The 25,626-nt window shown below is 41.3% G+C and overlaps 1 protein-coding gene across 1 annotated transcript in view; it reads left to right on the plus strand.

Moving 5' to 3' along the window:
- The window catches only part of LOC309552694 (E3 ubiquitin-protein ligase RNF213-like), a gene marked incomplete at its 5' end in the record, with an annotated part of 1,269,694 nt that overhangs the window by 1,117,323 nt on the left and 126,745 nt on the right, over positions 1 to 25,626 (plus strand). The window contains 5 exons of the mRNA XM_082253620.1: positions 16,604 to 16,749; positions 17,144 to 17,243; positions 17,558 to 17,672; positions 19,585 to 19,792; positions 24,928 to 25,109. Of these exons, the coding sequence (XP_082109746.1) occupies positions 16,604 to 16,749; positions 17,144 to 17,243; positions 17,558 to 17,672; positions 19,585 to 19,792; positions 24,928 to 25,109 (751 nt within the window). The remainder of the gene's footprint in view (positions 1 to 16,603; positions 16,750 to 17,143; positions 17,244 to 17,557; positions 17,673 to 19,584; positions 19,793 to 24,927; positions 25,110 to 25,626) is intronic.

The following is a 25,626-nucleotide window of genomic DNA, read 5'->3' on the forward strand; positions in this document are numbered from 1 at the left end:
ATTGTACCTCAGGGTTTTATTTAATGATTGCTTGCCAAACTGTAATCACACATGTATTATTAATATTGTATATGTGTCTTTGTCCATGACATTTATGCTTTCCATGGCTCTGTGTATTTATGTTTATGTACATTTATCAATTTCCAGCATTATGTTGCATTTTTAAAAATGTACATGTTCTTGTTTGATAATGAACAATCCATTTACAGATCTATTGTTATATTAGTTATCCACGACATTCCTGTGGAGGTTGGGGGTCCTTTCTCCTCCTCCGGGGGGCTTCCCGCACTTGCCTTGTACAGTGGACTGCGGCCACTTATGACTGTCTCTCTGTCTCCACTCTTGCGACCTCGGCCGCTAGAGGGAGCATCCCCATGCTGGCACCCGGCCGGATCCCTGCCGCCCGGTCCCCTCCGATGTGCATGCGCGGGCGCCTCTCCCGCTCATGCGCACTGGATGGGGCGGGCTGTCATGGTGACAGCGGACACCGGCGGGAGGTATTCACTTCCCCTTCCGAAACGCCGGGGGAGTCACCTGGTCTGCCAATGCGGACCACGCTGACCCCGCAAATTCAGGGCACCTGCAGCCCATCGTACTATGGGTATTTAAGCCTTCAGGCGTACACAGGCACCAGGATCCTCCTTCTTGGCTATGCACCATAACCTGTAGATGCCATTCGGAACAGACATGGGGTAAGTTCGGTGCTGTGAGCTCTTCACAGGCTTTACCTTCCTTTCATTCTGCTCCGACCACCAGGGTGTCTATCATTCCTACTTACATTGCCCCTATTTGGGGTGTCCTTACTACCTGACTGCCTGGTCTCTGCATGATCGGTATCTTACTTCCACCCACCCACGCTCGGGCTTTCCCTTTCGGGTCACCTTTCTAGGTTCCATCTGCTTCCACATGTCCCACCAGTTCAGCTCTTACACACTTGGTTTCTGCTTATGGGCACTTGTTTCTCCTCCCATTCTCTTTCTTGCTATCCCCCTTCTCCAGTCATGCTCACCTACCCCAGTTTTCCTCCATTCTGCTCATCGCCCCCCACTCTCCCCTGCTGTCCCAACTTGGTAAATCCCAGATACCAATAGGGACTTTACCATTGTAACTCTTAAATAAGATGAATGAATATACATATTCTTTATTAGGTGCCTGTTGCCCTCTGCGGTGACCAGTTCCTGGTGACTCCTTGTAGGCTTGTATGCCCACTCCGCTCTGCATGGAGCAAGAGGCTATGCCCTTCAAAAGTCTGTGGATTCTCTATTTCTCCACCAGCTCCTTGGCTTCCAGCTGTTCATTGCTCTAATGGTAAAATTGATTACAAAGGTGTTTTAACAAATTCATTTGTTGTTTGATATGAACATGTTGTTAATGATGATATGCTCTTTCTAGATATCACAATCCCCTTGAAGAAGACCATCTGTAGGTCGAAACGCGTCGGGGTCTTTTCTGCCCCCCACCATTTGGTGTTTGGGGCGTTTTTCATGTCATTTGTGAATATTACTTTGCAATGATCATGCCATTTGTGAATATGACTCTGCAATGAGATTTATTATGTATTTGTATCAATAACCAGGAGCTCATAACATACTCCCCCCTCAGGGGTTGTTTTTAACCTTGTACATTTATTTATATATCACTTGTCACTTTTTTCTATATTTTGTTTATTAAAGATGATATTTTTTACTACTTTTTGACATCATTTTTTCAACCTATCATTTATGTATTTCATATATTAATTTATACATGTAATTTTAGCATTAGTTTAAATCTATGAATTTCCACTAGGGAATAGCAAGCGCTAGAGGTATCACTATTGTGACTACTTTTTCTTTCATCACTGGCACTCGCACTTTACTAGCAGCTGCTATTAATTTAACTATTTAAATATCACTATATTATTTATATTTCACAAACACATTCTTATCAGGTTCTTTAAACCATCTCCCTGGCGGGGATATACAAAGTATATTTTTTCTACACTATCATTCATGCTGCCTAAAAACCCGTTGGGGGTCGATGCTTCGGCATCCCTTCTTTTGTAGTTCCATTGGGTGAGCAGCCTCTCCATAGTCAGTGTACTCTATTTAGCAAAGCTGTCCACATAGACCATCCTCCACACTGCCATCTTCATCACACCCTTCCACGCTGCGCTCCACGAGCGATTCAAAGTCTCGCTTTCATATCACTCTACTGCAGGGTAGTCTTCCCAATCACAATTGCAGACTGACATCGGTGAGAGTGAGTTGTTCAGAAGATGGTCTATGTGGACAGCTTTACCCCGGATGCCTGCATACTTAGATGTGCCTCTTTAATCATCAACCATGTGAGTTGCTAAATGTTGTACCTTCATTAAATGTCCCCATACTGCTACACTTAGAGGCGCCTCTCTTCTCTTTTATACTTTGTAGCTCCTGCTGGATTTTGCTTCTAATCCCCTAGTGGAGGCTGCCATTTGTAAATAGACATTTTATGATGACACAACCTATCACATTGCTATAATCTTTGTATATAGACTATAAACTGAAAGAGTTATGAATAAATAGTTGTGGAACAGATCATCTGAGTTTCCATTATTTCTTATGGGAAAATTCGCTTTGATATAAGAGTGCTTTGGATTACAAGCATGTTTCCAGTACGAATTATGCTCGCAATCCAAGGTTTTACTGTATTAGAATTGCTAAGAAGTTATTAATGATAGAGTTATTCTTTAAACACTGTCAAACACTGATTTGTGGTCACTCTCGCTTTACACTAAAGACATAGTGTATTCTAGGGTATTAATCCTCTAGCATACATATGTATATGAATATACAGTCAGGTCCATAAATATTGGGACATGGACACAATTCTAATCTTTTTGGCTCTATACACCACAACAATGGATTTGAAATGAAACAAACAAGATGTGCTTTAACTGCAGACGTTCAGCTTTAATTTGAGGGTATTTAAATCCAAATCAGGTGAACGGTGTAGGAATTACAACAGTTTGTATATGTGCCTCCCACTTTTTAAATGACCAAAAGTAATGGGACAGATTAACAATCATAATTTAAACTTTCACTTTTTAATACTTGGTTGCAAATCCTTTGCAGTCAATTACAGCCTGAAATCTGGAACGCATAGACATCACCAGACGCTGGGTTTCATCCCTGGTGATGATCTGCCAGGCCTCTACTGCAACTGTCTTCAGTTCCTGCTTGTTCTTGGCGCATTTTCCCTTCAGTTTTGTCTTCAGCAAGTGAAATGCATGCTCAATCAGATTCAGGTCAGGCGATTGACTTGGCCATTGCATAACATTCCACTTCTTTCTCTTAAAAAACTCTTTGGTTGCTTTCGCAGTATGCTTTGGGTCATTGTCCATCTGCACTGTGAAACACCGTCCAATGAGTTCTGAAGAATTTGGCTGAATATGAGCAGATAATATTGCCCGAAACACTTCAAAATTCATCCTGCTGCTTTTGTCAGCAGTCACATCATCAATAAATACAAGAGAACCAGTTCCATTGGCAGCCGTACACGCCTACACCATGACACTACCACCACCATGCTTCACTGATGAGGTGGTATGCTTTGGATCATGAGCAGTTCCTTTCCTTCTCCATACTCTTCTCTTCCCATCACTCTGGTACAAGTTGATCTTGGTCTCATCTGTCCATAGGATGTTGTTCCAGAAATGTGAAGGCTTTTTTAGATGTTGTTTGGCAAACTTTAATCTAGCTTTCCTGTTTTTGAGGCTCACCAATGGTTTACATCTTGTGGTGAACCCTTTGTATTCACTCTGGTGAAGTCTTCTCTTGATTTTTGACTTTGACACACATACACCTACCTCCTGGAGAGTGTTCTTGATCTGGCCAACTGTTGTTGTGAAGGGTGTTTTTTTCACCAGGGAAAGAATTCTTCGGTCATCTACCACAGTTGTTTTCCGAGGTCTTCCGGGTCTTTTGGTGTTGCTGAGCTAACTGGTACGTTCTTTCTTTTTAAGGATGTTCCAAACAGTTGATTTGGCCCCACCTAATGTTTTTGCTATCTCTCTGATGGGTTTGTTTTGTTTTTTCAGCCTAATGATGGCTTGCTTCCCTGATAGTGACAGCTCTTTGGATCTCATATTGAGAGTTGACAGCAACAGATTCCAAATGCAAATAGCACACTTGAAATGAACTCTGGACCTTTTATCTGCTCCTTGTAAATGGGATAATGAGGGAATAACACACACCTGGCCATGGAACAGCTGAGCAGCCAATTGTCCCATTACCTTTGGCCCCTAAAAAGTGGGAAGCACATATACAAACTGTTGTTCCTACACCATTCACCTGATTTGGATGTAAATACCCTCAAATTAAAGCTGAAAGTCTGCAGTTAAAGCACATCTTGTTCGTTTCATTTCAAATCCATTGTGGTGGTGTATAGAGCCAAAAAGATTAGAATTGTGTTGATGTCCCAATATTTATGGACCTGACTGTATTTATATGTGGGGATTGTATCTGTGATCCTGAATTCTGAACCCTACTCAGTCTTAGGTTGGGGATTCAGGATCTATTATGTCATTAATGTTCTTGTAATAATTGGTTTGTTGAACTTGTTTTGTGCATATTACTAAATGCAAATAAAATATTAGTAAATTCATTTCTTTATTGCAAACTCTAGTGGTCTTAATCATTTACAATGACCGAACCTATAGTGTCAAGTGGATTGGAAATCATTCAGGGCAATCAAAGTGAGGAGGATGTATCGGCACTTAGCCACTCCCCTGGGGGCAGGGCTACATATCTTTAGTAAAAATAACCCAAATCATTGTACATTATTTGCTCTTTGTGACGGTTATAGAGCCTACAAGTTATGGTGCCAATCATTGAAAATTGATTACACCTGATGTACGGATGCCATCAGCAAGACAGGAACATACTTATACCCCCCAAATGACACCATTTTGGAAAGTAGATATTCCATGGTATTTAGTAAAAGGCATGTGAGCTTCTGAAGTTGCATTTTTTTCCACAATTCTTTGCAAAATTAAGGTTTTGTTTTTTGTTTTTTTTTCCACACAATTTTTACATTAACAGGTTATTTCTCACACATGGCATATGCATACCTGCAACTACCCCCCAAAACACATTCTGCCACTCCTAGAGAGTATAATAAAACCACATATGTTTGGCTTTTCCTGGCCTGGCCACATACAGAAGCCCAACACGCAAGTAGCACCTCCAGGCGTTCTAGGAGCATAAATTAAACATCTAATTTTCTGAAAACCTATCACATTTTTGAAGACCCTGGAGCACCAGGACAATGGAAACACCCACAAAATGACCCCAGTATGGAAAGCAAACACCCCAACATATAATATATGAGGCATCATGAGTCTTTTGAACATGTAATTTTTTTCCACAAGTTTTTGGAAAATGTGGAAAGAAAATGAAAACACTTTTTTTTTTTTTTTTTTACTCAAAGTTGTCTATTTATAAGATATTTCTAACACACAGCATGTACCAAAAAAGACACCCCAAAACACATTCTGCTACTCCTCCTTAGTATGGCGATACCACAAGTGTGAGACTTTTCCACAGCCTGGCCACATACAGAGGCCCAACATGCAAAGAGCACCCTCAGGTGTTCTAGGGACATACATTACACATCTAATTTCTTGACTACCGATTACATTTTTGAAAGCCCTTCCTATTTCTAACACATAGCATGCACATATCAAGTATTACACTCCAAAAAACATTCTGCTGAGCAAAGGGTAAACAAAAAATTACCTGTGGTTTTAGTAGTGCAGTTGTCCACAGAGGAGAGCATTGATCCAGGCAGCAGACAGGGACGTGGTCAGTCACAGTGAACGGAATTGTCCAGGCAGCAGGCAAGAATATTGTCTATAGTCAGTACAGGCAACAGCAGGGATACTGTCTATATACAGTTGAGGGTCAGTGCAGGCAGAGATATTGTCAGCAGCACCAAAATATCAGTCCTGGTAGTAGGCAGGAACATGGTCTATAGTACAGTTAGCAGGCAGAGGTGTGGTCAGTTAATTCGTCTGCCAGAGACATTATGGCAGTAAGTCGGCAGCAGGCAGAATTATGTGGCTTTGGGCCTTGGTCAGGAAAGAATGGGGATGTCATGTACCTGGGTGTCCTTGAACCGGAAGGTTCCTTGTTTTGTAGCTTGCATCCTTACCTGTTGTACCACAGAGAAACTCTGGAGTTTTGGCAGTGATTTTTCCAGCCTGATGCTTGCCTTGGACTCACTAGCCCCACCTGCTGTCAGCTGCGAACAATGTACAATTTAACCAGCTGTGAACAATTGTACAATTTAAACAGCCTTTAAATAGCAGCACTTTCTGTTACTGAGTGCCCGTTTGTTTTGGAATATCTTCCTGTGTGTGCTGCTTGCTCTTTGATAGACTTTTGTGTATGAACTTTTGCCTGTATTCGTGACCCCTCTTCAGCCTGCCGAATCTGTACTTCACCGCAAGCTTGTGTATGACTTCTGCCTGCCTGACCATTCTTCGGATTTCGTTTGGATACTGCTTTGCCCAATCTGTTGCCGACCTGATCTCTCTGACTTCGTTTTCGCCTGAATCCTCAGCACTCAAGCTCTACTTTGGACTTTACCTCACAGGCACTAACAGGGGATGGGGTAGAGGCTTCCCCCAATCAAATTTCTTTGAAGCCTCCTGTCTCCAGTCCCTAATCTGGGAATGAGAAAACCAAAAAATGTGTTTTCTTCATCCAGAAAAACAATTCTGAAGCCGCTCACATGTGAGACCCCTGTGGTATCATGAAACCCACTACTACAGTAGCAGGGTGTTAGGCAGAAGTCTGGCTGAATAACAGGCCAGGGTCAGTTGCGGAGCAAGCAGAGGTATGTACAGTTTAGACAGTGGGCAGAGGCGTGGTCGAATAACAGGCCAGGGTCAGTTCAGAAGCAAGAAGTGGCATAAGGGGTGTGAAGGTAAATGGCAGGAATTGAGAATTATGTTTACTATACTTCACTAATAATGTAGAGAAGTATGGTAACGGCGAAAACAGTCACCTATGCAGAGGCCTGGTTGGGAGGGACACTGAGGACAACATTACACAGTGTCTCATCTAACCCCTCCTCTGGAACACACCCGGCATTTCTGTAGATGTCTTTGGCCTGTTTCAAGGGAAGGGATTTTCTCTGAAAAATGGCGTTTGTGAAATCTGCTTACTGAATATGAGCGAATGCTTTCTAGTGGGTCTTCAGGGTACAAAATGGCAGTGTAAATGTTTTCCTGATAATGAAGGTAGGATACGGGGGTCTTGGTGGATTTACAGTAAATCACTAATGTACTCTGCACATTCAGGGGGATGTAGCTGGGTGTCCTTTACTTTGTAGATGAGGAAGGCATAGGTGTACCCCATGGCTCTGTCACATAATTTGTAAAGTTTGACCCCATATCGGGCCCTTTTGCTGGGGATAAACTGCTTGAAGCCCAGCCTGCCAGTGAAGGGGACAAGTGACTAATAAATGCAGATATTTTGGTCGGGGGTAAATAACTGGGCAAAGTTCTCAGAGAAAAAAATTAGGAGTGGAGGAATTTTATATAATTTGTCAATTGTCATATGCTGGGTCATTTCAGGGAGGTCACTGGGTGTTGTCGCTGTAATGGAGGAACCGCATAATCATAAGATATCTTGATCTTGGCATAATGGATGAGTAGATTGGTATTTGGTGGATGGGGTGGTTGGACCTGTATGAGTATAATTCATTTTTTTTTTTTGAGTCCTATATTGATAGTGAGGCACAAAAATATTCTAAATTCCTCCACTGTTAAATCTCTCCATTCATAGAGACGGGCATAACTTGAATCTGTGTTGCTCGATATTAATTGTTGGGCATAGAGGTTGCACTGCGCCACATTGAAGGTAATAGGTCATCAGTAAAAATTAAATAAAATAAAAAAATCAATGGGTACAAGATTCTCTGCGTTCACCTGGACACCTGGCTGGGCGGTAAAAGCAGGGATGTTTGCTGCTCCTGAGTTAGGAGGAAGCCATAGTGGATTTTGAAGGCCATATGGAAGGCTGGCACGTGTCCCAAACCTTTTAGGGCTGAGAGACCCCACTAGTGCCTGGCCTTACTTGTATTGGTACTCTCGTAGATGCCACTGCGCTACTAGTATATGCCACTGCGCTAATGATGGATGGCACTGAGCTGCTGGTGGATGCCACTGCTCTACTTGTGGTAGCCTGCGCTTCACCAGAACGCATTAGTTTGGCGGGCACACTTTCCTCCTCCTCCGATTCTGTAGCAGACCCACTGCTTAAAACGGGTTTGTAATCCGAATCAGAATCGGACTCAGACACAGAGAGCTCCCTGCGGCTCTTTTTGGTCAAGCCAAATTTTTTGCACCAAAACTATGTAGAAGGATACATATTGGCCTAAATTAATTTTTTTTTTCCAAAATTATCAGTCTTTTTTTGTTTATATCGCAAAAAATAAAAATCACAGGAGCTCTTTTTGTGGGGTAAAAAAATCTGTAAAGAGCGTCAAAAGTGCCCTATTGCAAAAAATGGCCTGGTCATGAAGGGGGTAAACCTTCCAGAACTTAAGTGGTGAATGACGGTTCTGAGTGTTGTAAAGGTCTGTTAAACTCAGGTTTTAGTTATAGTTTATAAGGTTGAAAAAAGACAAAGGTCGTGTCCATTTTGGTCCATGTGTGTGATTTTTAATCTCTAACAATTCCCATAGCCCTGTACAGGTGATCTCATAAAATTAGAATATCAACAAAGTTCATTTATTTCAGTAATTCAATTCAAAAGGTAAAAATCATATATTTTATATAGATGCGTTACACACAGAGTGATATATTTCAAGCATTTCTTTCTTTTTATTTTGATGATTATGGCTGACAGCTAGAGAAAACCTAAAATTCAGCATTTGTGGAAATCTGAATATTACATAAGACCAATTAAAAAAAAAGGATTTTTAATACAGAAATGTTGGCTTACTGAAAAATATATCCATGTACAGTATAGTATGCACTCAATACTTGGTCAGGGCTCCTTTTGCATGAATTACTGCATCAATGCAGCGTGACATGGAGGCGATCAGTCTATGGCACTGCTAAGGTGTTATGGAAGCCCAGGTTGCTTTGATAGTGGCCTTCAGCTCGTCTGCATTGTTGGGTCTGGTGTTTCTCATCTTCCTCATGACAATACCCCACAGATTCTCTATGGAGTTTAGGTCAGGCGAATTTGCTGTCCAATCAAGCACAGTGATACCATGATCATTAAAGGAGAAGTACAGCCAAAGCCTATGGATCACAGGAGTGCAGTTCATTCTACACTCCTGTGACCTGTTTTCAGCATACATAGAAGTATTAACCAATAATATACATAAAGTGCAATATGATGTGCAAACAATAGCAAACCGTATTCATAAGCAAAAATAAGACCATTCCTTAAAAAGTCTATTGATATGGGAAAACAGTCTATTAAATAAAAAAATGAATAAAAGTGCTCAGTGCTTTGTGCTTCTTATTCTTTTGTTTACAAAAGATTTTTATTAGAAAGTCAAGGTAACAAACATAGTACAAACCCAATACAATGTAGGGTAAATGAGAATGAATAGGCAAATGGGATTGCAAATTTATCAAGAATACAATCAAGTCATTACACAGCAATTCAAAACATGTAAAGTGCCGATGGTAGAATACACCGGAGACTGTCTACTTGGAGAGTCAAAATCGTGAATCAATATAATCGAAAACAGCACCTTATTTAATTAGAGAGTCCCATGAGTCCCATTTAGCATGAAAAGCAGGCATAGAATTGTGAAGTGAGTGGAATATACACTCAGAGAGCCTAATGTCAGCCATACGAGATAGAACCTGCGACCACAATAGATTATTGGATTTCCAGTTGCAGGCAATCATCCAATGAATGGAAGACATTAGAGTATGAAACAATCTTGTGGTTTGGAGAGGAACATTAGGGATACGAGAAAATAGTAAACAAATCTTCGGGCTAAGATTGATCTCTGATCCCACCAACTTCCTAAAGCTACGTTTTACCTTATCCCAGATAGGCTTTAGGTGACAACAACTCCAAAAAAGATGCAACATAGTACCCTCCTCTGTACATCCTCTAAAACAGAGGGGAGAAATTGTGCTGTAAAAAGTGTGCAAGAGAGGAGGGGTCAAGTACCACCTTGTGATTAGCTTAAATGGAGTATCTCTACTGGTCAAAGTGCGTGTACATTTGCGTAGATTATCTATCATTCTTGACCACTCAGGGATTGAAAATGTACATCCTATATCCTCTTCCCATTTGGTCATGTACTTTAACTTTCCTGCCAACGGGGAGTGGATGAGAGAGTTATAAAGTCTAGAAATCAAACCCCTATCTCTAGGTGAAGAGCTACAGATGGACTCAAAAGTTGTATATGGAGGGTGAAGGGACAATGCGCCCTGGGTGCGAAAGAAGCCCCTCACAACCTCGTAATGAGCTCCCTCAGAGACCATGCAATCTGTGTAGCTGATCAAAGGAACTAAAGTTATTGCAAGTGGAAAGGGATTTAAGGGAGACCAGATCCCAAGAACGCAGATCCTCAACTCCCAAGGGAAAGTCCTGTGTATCTAAGGCCGACAAAAAGAGAGCAGAGGTATAACGTCAGACATCAGGTTGTGAGTAGTCTTGTATCTCTGCCAAAACTGAAACAGATGACCGACTACCTTGTTGGATTGTAAGAGGTGTCTGGGGGGGGTCAAGGTGCACCAGAGAACGGCTTGTAGGAATTGGGGAGCTATCGATAAGTTTTCAAATCTTAGCCATGGGATATTGTCATCTGCCGAGTGCCATTGTGCAATTTGGGATAATTTTGTAGACATATAGTAGGACCATAAGTCCGGTAGACCCAGACCCCCCGCAGATTGGGGAGTATGTACCACCTGCCTATTGTATCTCTGTCTTTTTCCATTCCATATAAACTTGGAGACGTTACGCTGAAATGACAAAATGTGGGATTTAGGAACATTAATTGGCAGGGCTCTAAAAAGAAATAGTAATTTCGGCAAGATGATCATTTTAATCGCTGTGCATCTACCCAAAAATGAAATAAAATATGATGACCACGAGTTCAAGAGGGAGGATAGTTTTTTAAATGTGGGGGGAAAATTAGCTAGGTACAGGGAATCATGGTGTGGAGTAATGTATACCCCTAAGTACTTGAAGGATTTTGTACACCAGGAGAAAGAAAAATTTTCCTTAATAGAAACCTGTAACCAGTTGGGAAGGTTTAATGGCATTAATGAGCATTTAGAGATATTAACACTAAGGCCAGACAGAGAGCCAAAACTGTCCAGCTCCACCAAAAGCTGAGGTAGGGAAATGTGAGGGTTTGATAGAAATAACAAAACGTCATCAGCATATAAACTAAGCTTAAATTCTTCGGTTCCTTTAAAATAACCACTGATTTTGTCATTGATTCTGATGGAGCGGGACAGGGGCTCGATGGCCAAAGCAAAAAGTAATGGGTTGAGGGGGCAGCCTTGCCTGGTACCACGTTTAAGGTGAAAAAACTCAGAGTTACATCCCGGCAGGCGGACTCTAGTCTGTGGGGAGTCATACAGGGCTCTGAAGCCATGGATGAATCCATTTCCCTGCCCAAATTTCGGGAGCAGATTTTCTATATAGGACCAGCGAACGCTATCAAATGCCTTGTGGATATCAAGGCTGACCAAACATGTTGGTATTTTGGTCGAGTTAGCATCCTGAATAATATTGGTGACTAGTCTGATATTATCAGTAAGCTGCCTGCCCGGGATGAAACCGGTCTGATCTGGGCTAATGAGTTGCGTTATGTTAGCGGCTAACCTATTAGCGAGAAGGCGACCAAAAAGTTTGAGGTCATTATTCATAACCGAGATGGGTCTGTAATTTTGGGGGAGTGAATGGTCCTTGTCAGGTTTGGGGATAAGAGACATGTTCGCAAGGAGCATCTCTTCAGGAAAGCTACCCCCACGAAGAACGTCGTTAAAAAGTTTAGTTAATCTAGGGATTAGGAGGGGGGAAAAGGTTTTATAATATAGGGCGGAAAAATCATCCGGCCCGGGGGCTGTGGACGTCTTTATTGATTTGATTATGGCTAGCAGCTCAGCATCCATACAAGGTGCCTCAACAGCATCCCTCTGTTCAGTCGTAAGTGACGGAAGGTGCAACCTATCTATCCAATCATTAAATTTAGATACAGAAGTAGAACTGGGGGAGACTTCTGAAAGTAGATTCTTATAGAATTGCGTGAATATACTTAAAACTTCCTTAGGGTGAGAGACCATTTTGCCATCTTGCCTTCTTAGCTTATAAACGTGGGCTGGCCTGATATTTTGAGTGAGCTTTCTGGCAAACATCGTGGATGTTGTATTGCTATTAAGAATAAATTTAGCCTTAGACCATCTAAGGGCTCTTTCAGTGTCTTTAGAGAGGATCTCGCCCAACGCCCTTCTCTTCTCGGATATCTGTATCGAAACAGAGGAAGGGGAGATGCTAATAATATTGTAAAGATGGTCTAAATCCTTAGTTAGAGATTTGATATCAGCTAACCTGCATTTGTTTCTTGCAGAAGCTAGAGCAATTATTTTACCCCTGATAACAGCTTTATGGGCTGTCCAGATTGTTGAAGCTGGAGTATCAAATGCCTCATTTATTGTAAAGTATTCTTCTAGAGAGGCTGAAATCTGGGAGGCTAGCGAGGGATCATTGATCAGGGTGTCATTCAATCTCCAGTTGAATGAGGATCGCTCCATACCAATACCCCCTGTCTCAAATGAGACAATTTGGTGATCAGACCAAGGGCACACATGGATGCGAGCATCGGACGAGAACAACCGGGGTACAAAAAATATAATCCAGTCTTGCAAAACTATTATAAGGGTGTGAGTAGTGAGTATATGCTCTACACCCCACATTGTGGGCTCTCCAGGCGTCCACCAGCTGTAGATCTCTAAGTGATTTGGTCAGACTTCTGGGGAACGCCTTAGAAGAGGGCACCACCCTGCTCCTATCGAGGAGGGGGTGGGCTGTCAGATTGAAATCCCCCCCCAAAAACATATGAGGGGATTTAAACCTGGCAAGTGTAGTAAAAAAATTATTAAAAAAGGTTGCGTGAGCTTCGTTCGGGGCGTAGAGCGAGACAACTGTGACCTGCTTACCCGCAATACTACCCTTGAGGATTATAAATCAACTTTCTGGGTCACAATAGGAGGACGAAATATCGAACATAACGCTATTACGGATAAAAATTGCCACCCCCCTCGTTTTACTATTGTATGATGAACATCTAAACTGTTGATAAGACTTATTAAAGAATTTGGGGTGTTTGTCTGTGGCAAAATGGGTTTCCTGTAACAGCAATATGTCAGCACCTATACGTTTGTATTGTTTAAATGCCTTGTGTCTCTTTTGAGGGGAGTTGAATCCCTGAACGTTATGAGAAATTATCTTAATCCCCATGGTAATAGGACAAGACACGCCTAGCACCGCTGAAATATTGTGGATACCAAATATAGAATATAGATTGATTAAATCTAGTACCTGAAATGGTTAGAGAGACAAGAGGCATCTTAATGGTGACAATCCCATAAACATTAGAAGGACCGACTGGAGAGGAATCAAGCTTAAACAATTTTGGAATAGATATCCAATCCAGTAGGGCTGAGAGCATTGCAAAAGTATGAAGAATTGACTTTCTAAGAACATTTTATTTTTTTGTCAAAAAAAACCCCCAAAAACTAAACATAAGAGAATAACAGTAATCCTCAAAAAAACGAATCCTACAGGGGGGATGGGCAAAAACATTAACCCCATCCAGTGCAATTTGTACCAATGGACTGTTAAGCTCATATGCCACCCGTGGGAATCCGCAACCAGCCCCGCTGCAATCCCAGGCCTGGTGAGAGGCCAGAGCGAGGCGTTTGTGCGGATCAACACAAGATGGTCCAGAGGGGACAAACCAGCGGGGGGGGGGGGGGGAGAGAGAAATATGTAAATGGTAGCACACAAAACAAAAAAAAATAGCCTTCAGAACATTACCAAGTATTGCATATGCGTAACCCCAGCCGGGGACACGCCATCTCCCATAACATGGTGGGAGAGATCTGTCCTAATACCTGTAGAGAGGCCACCCTGTCATGCAAGCCCGCCCCTGAATAGGGCGAACATGCAGCGGCCGGGGCCTAGCGCAGTTCAGCAAAGTATCATTATGAAGGGGGCACCAAAAGTGTTAGAAATTCAAATAAAAATTAATAAAAAACAAGATTAAGTGCAAATGGAAGTGCCAAAAAAGTAGGGGAATAGAGAGAAGACCAGTGTTCACACAGAACCGTCTCTGAAAGGATTCCGCCATCTCCGCTGCTCCCTTCTAGTGGCTGGGGTGGACCAAATGGGTGAGGGTCTTGGGGTGATCTGTTGCCGGGCCGCAGGCTCAGCCGCTAATAGTCCCAACTTGAGGAGAAGCTCTTTGCCTTCAGCGAGATTGTAGACTACATATACTGAGCCGTTATGTGGTACAGTGAGCTTGAAGGGAAAACCCCATATATATCTGATTCTTGCAGCTTGTAAAACAGAAGTGACTTCCTTCATCTTGCGGCGTCTCTCCAGGGTGGCCTGGGAGATGTCAGGGAAAATCTGAATCTTAATGCCATCCAACATAATATTAGTTATATTTCTAGAAGCCCGAAGTATGTCCTCTTTGACTAAGAAGTCCTTGAGACAGAGAATTACATCCCTAGGGGGCTTGTCAGGTGGGGGCTTAGGGCGCAGGGCTCTGTGGATCCTGTCACATATGAATGCAGATTTAGGCTTGTCTGGGAGCAGATCCTTGAAGAGTTTAGAAATCGCAGGTATGAGGTCAGACACTGACTTAGGGATACCCCTAAGACGCAGGTTATTCCTGCAATTTCTATTGTCTAAATCCTCCACCTGGGTCTGAAGCAGGATGTAGTTATCAGCTAAGAGCTCAAAATCCTTCCTGAGGTCATTGTGAGCAAGTGATATCTCATCGTGCTTAGTTTCAAGCAAGTCAGTGCGGCCTCCAAGGGCTGCTATCTCCTGAGTTAAAGTATTAGTGGATTTATGGATTTCAGTCTGTATCTTGTCAGCAAGTTTTTCATACATGGCTGCAAAACCCGCATCCAGATCTGCCTTGGTAATAGTATGAGAGTACTCACGGTCCCCTGGATGCGTAGTAGCCGAGGAAGGAGGCTGCGAAGGCACAGGGTGCTGCGTGGGAGAAGACTGGGCGCCATCTTTGGTCATTCCTGTGATCTCCTTGGTGCGGAGTAAGTAAGTCGTTAGTGAGTGATGAGGAGGGCGGCCCCGCTGTTTCTTTTTGGCCGAAGGCATGCACGACTTGTTCCTACAGGGGGTGCTGGTAATAAAAAGCTGAGAAAATGTCAGATTGGCCCCGAGGAAGCGGTTTCTCTCTCTCCCCTCCGGCGGAGCTGAGACACTAGCAGCCGTCCTTTAAAAGTGCTCTGTGCTCAAATTTCAATTCCTCTTCACAATTATTGACAAGTGCTTCCACACAGTGCTCCCCTCTCAGTCCTCCACTCACAGGAAAATCAAGGGGACTAACGCCTGTCACGGCTTAAGATGACTGGTGAAGACTGCATGCACTTCTGCTGAGGATGTAATTTTGGCAGGAACGTGGCTCTGGAATCCTTTCCCAGGCTCATGCACAGTTGATTACTGCACACCACCAAGCTGTTGATATTCTCTGGAGGGGCAAAATCAATCCTTTGTTTGTTGAATATTGTAGTTTCCTTTTCTGGCGTGCATTAACATAGCCAGAAAGCGGGATCTCAGGCACTCGAGTCTGGCTCGGAAGGTTGGCCCGAGACAGAGTCCTCGTATTCCTCTTATACACCTGATATACCTGTATGTCGCCCGGCACATGCGCACTGACAGTATGTTAAAAAAAAAAAAAAGAATTGTGAAAAAAACATTTTTTATTTAATATCCTAATTTAACAAACGAATTGTGAGAAAAGAATTAAGCTTCAAAAAACTTGCCATGCCTTTTACTAAACACTTCAGACTGTCTATCTTCCAAAAAGGGGTCATTTGGGGGCTATTTGTACTGTCCTGGCATTTTAGAGCCTCAAGAAATGAGTACATCAGGATTGATCAATTTTCAAATATATATATATATATATATATATATATACCAAATTTTTGGGGATTTTTTTTTTTTTTTTTTACCAAAGACGTGTAGCAGAATACATTTTGGCCTAAATTTGTAACAAATCTGATTTTATTCAATATATTTATTAACATAAATAGAAAATATAATTTGTTTCCCAAATTTTCAGTCTTTGTTTTGCTTCTATAGTAAAGAATAAAAAACTCAGTGGTGATTAAATACCACCAAAAGAAAGTTCTATTTGTGTGAAAAAATTGCACAAATTTCATTTGCGTACAGTGTTACATGACTGTGCAATTGTCAATTAAAGTAGCACAGTGCTCAATAGCAAAAAATGGCCAGGTCATAAGGGGGGAAAACCTTCTGGAGGGTGATTAATTATTTGATAGCGCAGGTGTGTGTTAATGTTTTACATTTGCCCTTTGTCTTATCTTTTCAAGTGACTCCATGAATAAGTATAATCGTTTCAGAAGACAATGCAATGAATTTTTTGTTAATTTCATATGCAACCTGTGCTTCAAGGACAACACCCCACCAGAACAGAAAGTCATACAACATTTGCTCTCCTTCCTTTTTAACAATACTGGTAAGTGTCACTTTTTAATAGGTCAGTTAAATAACTACAGTTTCTAAAAATTAGTTTTTTTTTCTAAAAGATTTTATTGAGTTTTCATGAATGTATAACAGGATATGCATTTCGTTGTATACATATAGCTTAATTTTACAATGAGAATACAATATGCAATACATATAATTTTCAACGAGTAACTATAAAAAATTATTTTGATTTTGTAAGCCTTATATGAAAGAAAATCAGTTCAAAATGTAGTAGCTACAGCAACCAATCAGAATCTATCATGCACTGGCCTACATCAGTGATATGAAAGCTTTCTCATTGCTGTAGGTTAAAGCACTTTGCCCTTAGCTCTTTGAACTCTGACTAAACCCAATAGTGATTGTTTCTGTTTCTTCAAATGCAGAGTTGGGGAATAATACACAGTCCCTTTCACCATTTAATGATGCAGTGGACAAAACCCCAGTGATACGTTCTGTCATACTGAAGTTGCTGCTGAAATACAGGTAAAGAGAGATCCTGAAATCATACATCTTTTTCTTCATCTGCTGACACCAAAGGGATCGCCACCCTTCTTAGCTCCCTTGTATGAAATGCACGGACACTTATCCTGTTCACAGGGTTTGCAAGTAAAAACTGGTTTTGAAACTTTGGGTTCCATGTAAAATCTACAGAAGCAGAAGACACGTCATATTTTTTGTGGAGGGGTAACAACGAGTCCCTAGTTTTTGGATTGTTTTGCTATGAATGACAAACAACATTTGTTTTCTCCATCTAACATATATATTTTATTTTTTTATTTGCTTGTTTCAAATTTCAGCTTTAATGACATAATGGAATATGCTGAAGAATATTTGAGAATGCTGGAAGCAAAAAAGCTTCTTAAACTGGAAGACACAAGAGAAGTTTGCCTGTTATTTATTAACTCTTTGGAGGTATGACCCACTCTGTGAACATCATGCATTTTTTTTCTTTTTTTCTGTATGTTGCTCAGTTGCAGAAAACTGGTCTGAACAGTTGAGGGTAAAGTAAAATGGCTGCACCTCTTTATACCATCTTTTTGAACTGGTGCCCTCGTTACCACACAAGGCCATGCACTGTACAGTGGTGGCCATTTCTCCTTCCAGATTGTAAACTCACAAAGATTTTGTTTGCTTTTAACATTTGATTTTGGAATAAATGGACCGAACAAAAAACCCCACACAGTTAGAAGTTTGTTTGAAAAAGAATTTCCATCCTGTTCTTTTGAGTTTTATTATTACTGCAGTTGAAAATTAATATCGATTTGACCACCACTAATGATTAGAAAACAAACAAACTTTACAAGAACATTCTTTTCCTAAGAATTTTCAGTTGAAATTCCACCGATCTATGGCAAGCCACCAGCAAAAAAATGTGCAGCTCTTATTTTGTTTTAACATGAACTTAGCCTTTGGGTAGACAAAAAAAACAGGGATTGGGGTAAGGGACCTGGGGCCTTGGGTAGGGGGAGTATGTTGGGTAGGATGTCCTATTCCCAAACAAGCATGACATTGTGAATGCAGAAAAAATACAGGATAATGTCAAAGTTAAGACCTCCATGGGCATAGTGAAAGTAAAAGATGATATATGCAAACTATTTTGATAGCATGAGTGAAGAGCATCATTGTCAAGGTATCAAAATAACCAGCGCTGTCACAACTTCTTCAACACACGGGTAAGACTAAAAGAAAAAAATTATGTTTTTTTTGTAGGCACTTGGTACCAGCTTGATATATATTTAGAGTTCATCTCTCATTTTTTTGTCTTATGGCTCATACACACGATCAGAATATACCGCTTTCTAAGCGATCATATGATAATCTGATCGTTAGTACACAGCTTTTAAGAGCTGATCGTGACCATTCAACCAATATTATCAGAAGGGGCAAGCACGAAAATGTTCCTTGTATGACTCCAGATCGTACGATTTTTGTTTAATCATTACAGTTGTCATTCGAAAATACAATACAAATACACTACAGCACGTTAGATCACTTCCAAATTTTTATTCTGTCGTACGAGAATTTTCTTCACTTTAGTAAATTCTTAATTTTTGATATAAGCTTAGCATGCAAAAATTTATAATCTCACCCTGTATACCAGGCATAAGAGATCAGTCGACAAAAAGTGTTTTTCTCGTTGTGATATATCTGGTGACTGTGTAATGTGTGTATGCATGCCTTCAGTTGGAGAAATATTTTATATAATCGCAAATTTGTGTGCATAACTTAGATTTTAAAACAATTGCTGTTAAAGTGGAATTTCAGCTAAAACATAACTAGTCTTAAAAATGCTACCTGCCCTCCTAACACCTATACTAATTAACCTGTATAAAAAACATAGATACACTTACTTATTGTTAGCTCGGTCCTGTCATGTGATCCAGCTCCCCTGTGTCAGTAAGTGGAGAATGCAGGGGAGAGGACCGCCAACCTCTTTATACCATCTTTTTGAACTGGTGCCCTATGGGTGACATCATCGCTCCCTGCTTTCCAAGCCATTGTCAGGCACTCTCTCCATTCCTCTGTAGACTCCACTGGCTGATACAGGTGACCATGTGACTAGATTGGAGCAGACTAAAAAAAAAGGTATTTATAGTATATACTATTTTTGCATAGTTTAGTTAGTATAGGTGTTAAGGCGGGTGGGGGGCTTTTTAAGCTAAACTTTAGCTGCATTTTTAACTTAATGCACATTTTTTTATGATTTGCAGTGAGTGCTACAATACCAACAATATTCAGTAATCCTTATACCCAACCATTGAAATAGAGTGGGTGATGACAGGTATGACACAGTTTTATTTATTTATTTTTTTTTTTTTTTAAGGATTCACTATTAGAGAAGAAGCAAAAAGTTCAAAGTGAAACTGAACGAAACAGATACTTAGAAGAAGAAGTTACATTCATGCAAACCTACTTTCAAAACAGCAAGCAACAAACACAGGATGAAAAGTCTGTATACTTCTTCCAAGATATAGCCAGGCTTAGGGTGGCACTTGACACAGCTGCAGAAATGCTATCCATGAAATCTAGAGGTATGTACTAAGAAGCATTAGAACTGTTTAATTTTGGCCATATGCTCAAAAATGCCAAATACAGGCACTGGCCCTGTCTGAGTTTTATTAAACCCAAGACCAAATACAGTGCCTTCGGCCCCCTTGAACTTTGCGACCTTTTGCCACATTTCAGGCTTCAAACATAACGATAAAAAAACTGTAATTTTTTTGTGAAGAATCAACAACAAGTGGGACACAATCATGAAGTGGAATGAAATTGATTGGATATTTCAAACTTTTTTAACAAATAAAAAACTGAAAAATTGGGCTTGCAAAATTATTCAGCCCCCTTAAGTTAATACTTCGTAGCGCCGCCTTTTGCTGCGATTACAGCTGTAAGTCGCTTGGGGTATGTTTCTATCAGTTTTGCACATCGAGAGACTGAAATTTTTGCCCATTGCTCCTTGCAAAACAGCTCGAGCTCAGTGAGGTTGGATGGAGAGTGTTTGTGAACAGCAGTTTTCATTTCTTTCCACAGATTCTTGATTGGATTCAGGTCTGGACTTTGACTTGGCCATTCTAACACCTGGATATGTTTATTTGTGAACCATTCCATTGTAGATTTTGCTTTATGTTTTGGATCATTGTCTTGTTGGAAGACAAATCTCCGTCCCAGTCTCAGGTCTTTTGCAGACTCCATCAGGTTTTCTTCCAGAATGGTCCTGTATTTGGCTCCATCCATCTTCCCATCAATTTTAACCATCTTCCCTGTCCCTGCTGAAGAAAAGCAGGCCCAAACCATGATGCTGCCACCACCATGTTTGACAGTGGGGATGATGTGTTCAGGGTGATGAGCTGTGTTGCTTTTACGCCAAACATGACGTTTTGCATTGTTGCCAAAAGTTCGATTCTGGTTTCATCTGACCAGAGCACCTTCTTCCACATGTTTGGTGTGTCTCCCAGGTGGCTTGTGGCAAACTTTAAACGACACTTTTTATGGATATCTTTAAGAAATGGCTTTCTTCTTGCCACTCTTCCATAAAGGCCAGATTTGTGCAGTATACGACTGATTGTTTTCCAATGGACAGAGTCTCCCACCTCAGCTGTAGATCTCTGCAGTTCATCGAGAGTGATCATGGGCCTCTTGGCTGCATCTCTGATCAGTCTTCTCCTTGTATGAGCTGAAAGTTTAGAGGGACAGCCAGGTCTTTGTAGATTTGCAGTGGTCTGATACTCCTTCCATTTCAATATAATATCGCTTGCACAGTGCTCCTTGGGATGTTTAAAGCTTGGGAAATCTTTTTGTATCCAAATCCGGCTTTAAACTTCTCCACAACAGTATCTCGGACCTGCCTGGTGTGTTCCTTGTTCTTCATGATGCTCTCTGCGCTTTAAACGGACCTCTGAGACTATCACAGTGCAGGTGCATTTATACGGAGACTTGATTACACACAGGTGGATTCTATTTATCATCATTAGTCATTTAGGTCAACATTGGATCATTCAGAGATCCTCGCTGAACTTCTGGAGAGAGTTTGCTGCACTGAAAGTAAAGAGGCTGAATAATTTTGCACGCCCAATTTTTCAGTTTTTTATTTGTTAAAGTTTGAAATATCCAATAAATTTCGTTCCATTTCATGTTTGTGTCCCACTTGTTGTTGATTCTTCACAAAAAATTTGTTTTATATCTTTATGTTTGAAGCCTGAAATGTGGCAAAAGGTCGCAAAGTTCAAGGGGGCCGAATACTTTCGCAAGGCACTGCATCTAATATATTGCAGCTCACCAATGATTAGATGTAGTGGTTGCTTCAGTTTTCTGTTTTTAGGCATTTTCCTTTCTGTTTTCACCTGATGACCTGCCAGTAATACACCTCCTGTATTAAAGTGCCCCCACTCTGGATGAAGGAGCACATGGGGAACTTTTGGCTAGTAGCATTGTCAGTCTGAGGGAGGGGAGTGTTAAATGTACTTGCACATTTAAATACAGTAACAAATTGAAGCCTACCTCCAGCTAAAAACTGTTCCAGCAAATGTTTTTTTTTTCTTTTAGGGATAAATGTTTTATATAAATAAATAAAAGCTGAGCATTGTAAGCACCCTCGCCAGTGTTAAATGTTGTTTCTCATCCCTGTAACTGGATACTTTTTCAAGAGAGATTGTTCTTTTGAAAAACAACAGACTTATTGGCTGGATCATCAGATGAAAAAAGAAGAAATAAAGCCTAGGAAAACAAATGCAGCCTTAACATCTAATAATTGGTAAACTGCAATATAATAAATGTTTGCTTTTGGGTTTGTAGCATACCCCCAAAGGAGCCACTGGATAAGCCCTCTGAGACTGAATTTAATTCCCAGGGTATTTGCTTTACCCATTTGGCCACTCTGACACTCCCCTGTCCAATATCATAGGCAACACCATGTGAAATAGACAACATATATGTATTAGGATCGAAGAATCAAACAAGGGCAAAATAGCACTAAATATAATGACCCCTAACGCTATACAGCAGCTGTCATCTATAGGTGGCCTGCAGTCCAAGCATGGACCAAGCGATGCTCCTGCCTGGACTGCCAGGCCACCAGTGTAGCGTCAAATTTCAGCAGTCATTGGTTTGCTGGGACCGCGGGTTGCTATAAGTAAGGCTATGGCCGAAACGCATTAGCATTTTACCATGTTGTACACTGCTGTCATACTGGAATAAATCACATCAAAAGAAAGCATTCATGTGCCAGCTTTTCTTGTTACTTAGAGACGTTGCGTGTGTGCGCCCCCTGTTTGAAGGGAAAGAGCCCGAGACCTGATTTTTATTGGGTCTGAGTATTGGAATGTTGGTGATGAGTTTAGCACAATACAAGTTGGAATGGTTGACACTTTGCAGAAAGTGTACAGTATTTATGGCAGTATTTAGGTGGAAGAAAATAGTAATTAACACACACATAGGAAACTATACCATGTTTGTTTAACCACTTCTGGACCGGAAGAATTTGCCCCCTTAATGACCAGGCCATTTTTTGTGATACGGCACTGCGTTACTTTCACGGACAATTGCGCGGTCGTATAACGCTGTACCCAAATAAAATTGATGTCCTATTTTTCCCACAAATAGAGCTTTCTTTTGGTGGTATTTGATCACCTCTGCGATTTAAATTTTTTGCGCTATAAACAAAAAAAGAGCGACAGTTCTGGAAAAGAAAAACAACCATTTTCACATTCTGCTATATGACATTCTAGGCCAATTTGTTTTCTGCTACATATTTTTGGTTAAAAAAAAATTGCAATAAGCGTATTTTGATTGGTTTGCACAAAAGTTATCGTGTCTAAAAACTTCAGGAAAGATTTATGTCATTTTTGTTGTTTTTTTTACTAGTAATGGCAGCGATCTGCGATTTTCAGCGGGACTGCGACATTGCAGCGGACAGATCGGACCCCTAACTGACTTTTTTAACACTTTTAGGGGGATCAGTGACATTACTACAGTAGTCAGTGCTAAAAATACACACTGTTACGGTAATGGCACTGGCAGGGAAGGGATTAATACTGTGGGTGATCAAGGGGCTAAATGTGAGCCTAGGGGAGTGATTCTAATTGTGGGGGGGGGGCTTGTGAAATTATCACAATGACCTGTGATCCTTTATAGAAGGATCACAGGCACTCTGTGATCATTCCAGAGAGAAGAACGGTCAGCTGTGTTTACAACAGCTTACCGTTCTTCTCTCTCAGCGGGGAACGATCGCGGGTGTCAGACGGCAATCGGAGCCGCATCCGAGTCCACATGCCCTGTGCATCCGAGTGGGGGCGGGAGCGATTCGTGCAGGAGGGGCTGCCTGCCACAATAGAACTGCAGCGGGCGGTCTTTAACCACTTGCCGACTGCCTAACGTAGATCTACGTCGGCAGTCAGCCCCTCACAGGCAAAGCGACGTAGGTCTACGTCGCTAGCCTGTGAGGGTCTAGGGAGCGCGCTCCCGCGCGGTCACTCACCCCCCCGCGCGGTCACTCACCCCCCCGCGCGTGTGACCGGCGGACCCGATGTCCGCCGGTCACTCTGCGATCGTCGGGGGAGAGGGAGAAAGTCAGGCGGCTTGTGTAAACAAGCTGCCTGTCATTCTCCCCTGTGTATGAAGGATGATCATACGGTTCTACTATGTAGAACCGTTGATCACTGTTCATACATCTGAAGCCACAGCCAATCACAGTAGAAAGCACGCCCCTAGGGACACACATAGCCCCTCCCTTTCAAAAAAGTTAACCCCTTCACTGCCAGTGTATTTTTACAGTAACAGTGCATATATATAGCACTGATTACTGTAGAAATGTCACTGGTAACCCCAAAAGTGTCAAAAATGTCAGTCAAGGGTCCGATCTGTCCACCGCAATGTCGCAGTACCGCAAAAAAAATCGCAGATCGCTGCCATTACGTGTTAAAAAAAAAAAACAACAAAAATGACAAAAATCTTTCCCTTTGTTAGTAAACGCGATAACTTTTGCGCAAAGCAATCAAAATACGCTTTTTGCGATTTTTTTTACCAAACATAGGTAGCATAAAACAAATTGTCCGAAAATGTTAAAAAATTTTGATTTTTAAATTTTTTTGGGGGGGAATTTCATATAAAAAAATGTGAAAAATATTGCTATTTTTGCAAAATTTACGCTCTTTTTTTGTTTATAGCGCATGATCAAAATATCGCACAGGTGATCAAATACCACCAAAAGAAAGCTAAGTTTGTGGGAAAAAAAGGACGCCAAATTCGTTTAGATACAGCGTCGCACGACCGCGCAATTGTCCGTTAAAGTCACGCAGTGCCGAATCGCAAAATACCCCCTGGTCAGGAAGGGGGTAAAATCTTCCGGGGCTTAAGTGGTTAAGATTTGATTATAAGTTCATTTTAAGGGATGTAGCTAAAATGTATTGTAGGCATACCGAATACCACATTGTCTGAAGTGAGACTTTTACTGTTGTTAATTCTGTTTACTGACTAATTTACTGACTAAAAAGTTTCTAAAATAAAAAAAAAAAAACTGACATGTTTCTAAAACTATGTGTACATGTTCAATTAGGCAGACCTTCATTTTGTAACACATTGCTAAGGCCAGTGATGTTTAGTAGTTTATAAGCAAAGACTTACTATAAATATAACATTATTCAGTTAATATGGAAATGGATTTTCGTTTCAGAAGCCAAAAATGATCAGTACTTAAAATGTGTAATGGATTTCTGCTCCCAGTCTGGCAACGATTGGTACAGCATTTATATAATTCGCAAGCTGGCTAACCTAGATGGCATAGATGCTGTCCAAATACTTTCTGAAGATCCTGAATCAGAATGGTTATTTCCTTGGAAAAGGTTGCAGAATGAGGTAAATATAAATTTAGCTAAAAACACAGCAAAATCAAGCATTTTATATGCTTACTTGCAGTGACATTTTTTTTACTTGCAATGATGTGCCTTTGAACTTGCTAGAACATAGCCCTTTTCTTGTCTTGAAGTATCTAATTACTGTCTGTGCTGGCAGGTCCTCTGCCCCTTCCCTCACCTCCTTACATAACATTTCAAGTAGGTGCAGGAGAGCTATACTATACTATACTATACTATAGAGCAGGGTTATTCAACTGGGGTTCCACGAGAGGTCCCCAGGGGGTTTCGCTGCCATCTACCCATCAATCGCAGGCAGCTGATGGGTAGATCGCACTCCCACTGCCAACACTCTCCTATCACTTCCCCACATGCAGAGAGGCGCTGGCAAGCAAAGAGTGTCTCTGCTGGCCCCTATTCCCTTCTTGTCTGTCCCAGGTGCTTGTATGTGATGACATCACAAGGGTTGGACAAGAGAGGAATGTTGGTCAGGAACAGTGCCCCAGAACCAGGACTATCAC

Source organism: Pelophylax lessonae (genome assembly GCF_965119305.1).
Source record: "Pelophylax lessonae genome assembly, chromosome: 4".
Classification (NCBI taxonomy): domain Eukaryota; kingdom Metazoa; phylum Chordata; class Amphibia; order Anura; family Ranidae; genus Pelophylax; species Pelophylax lessonae.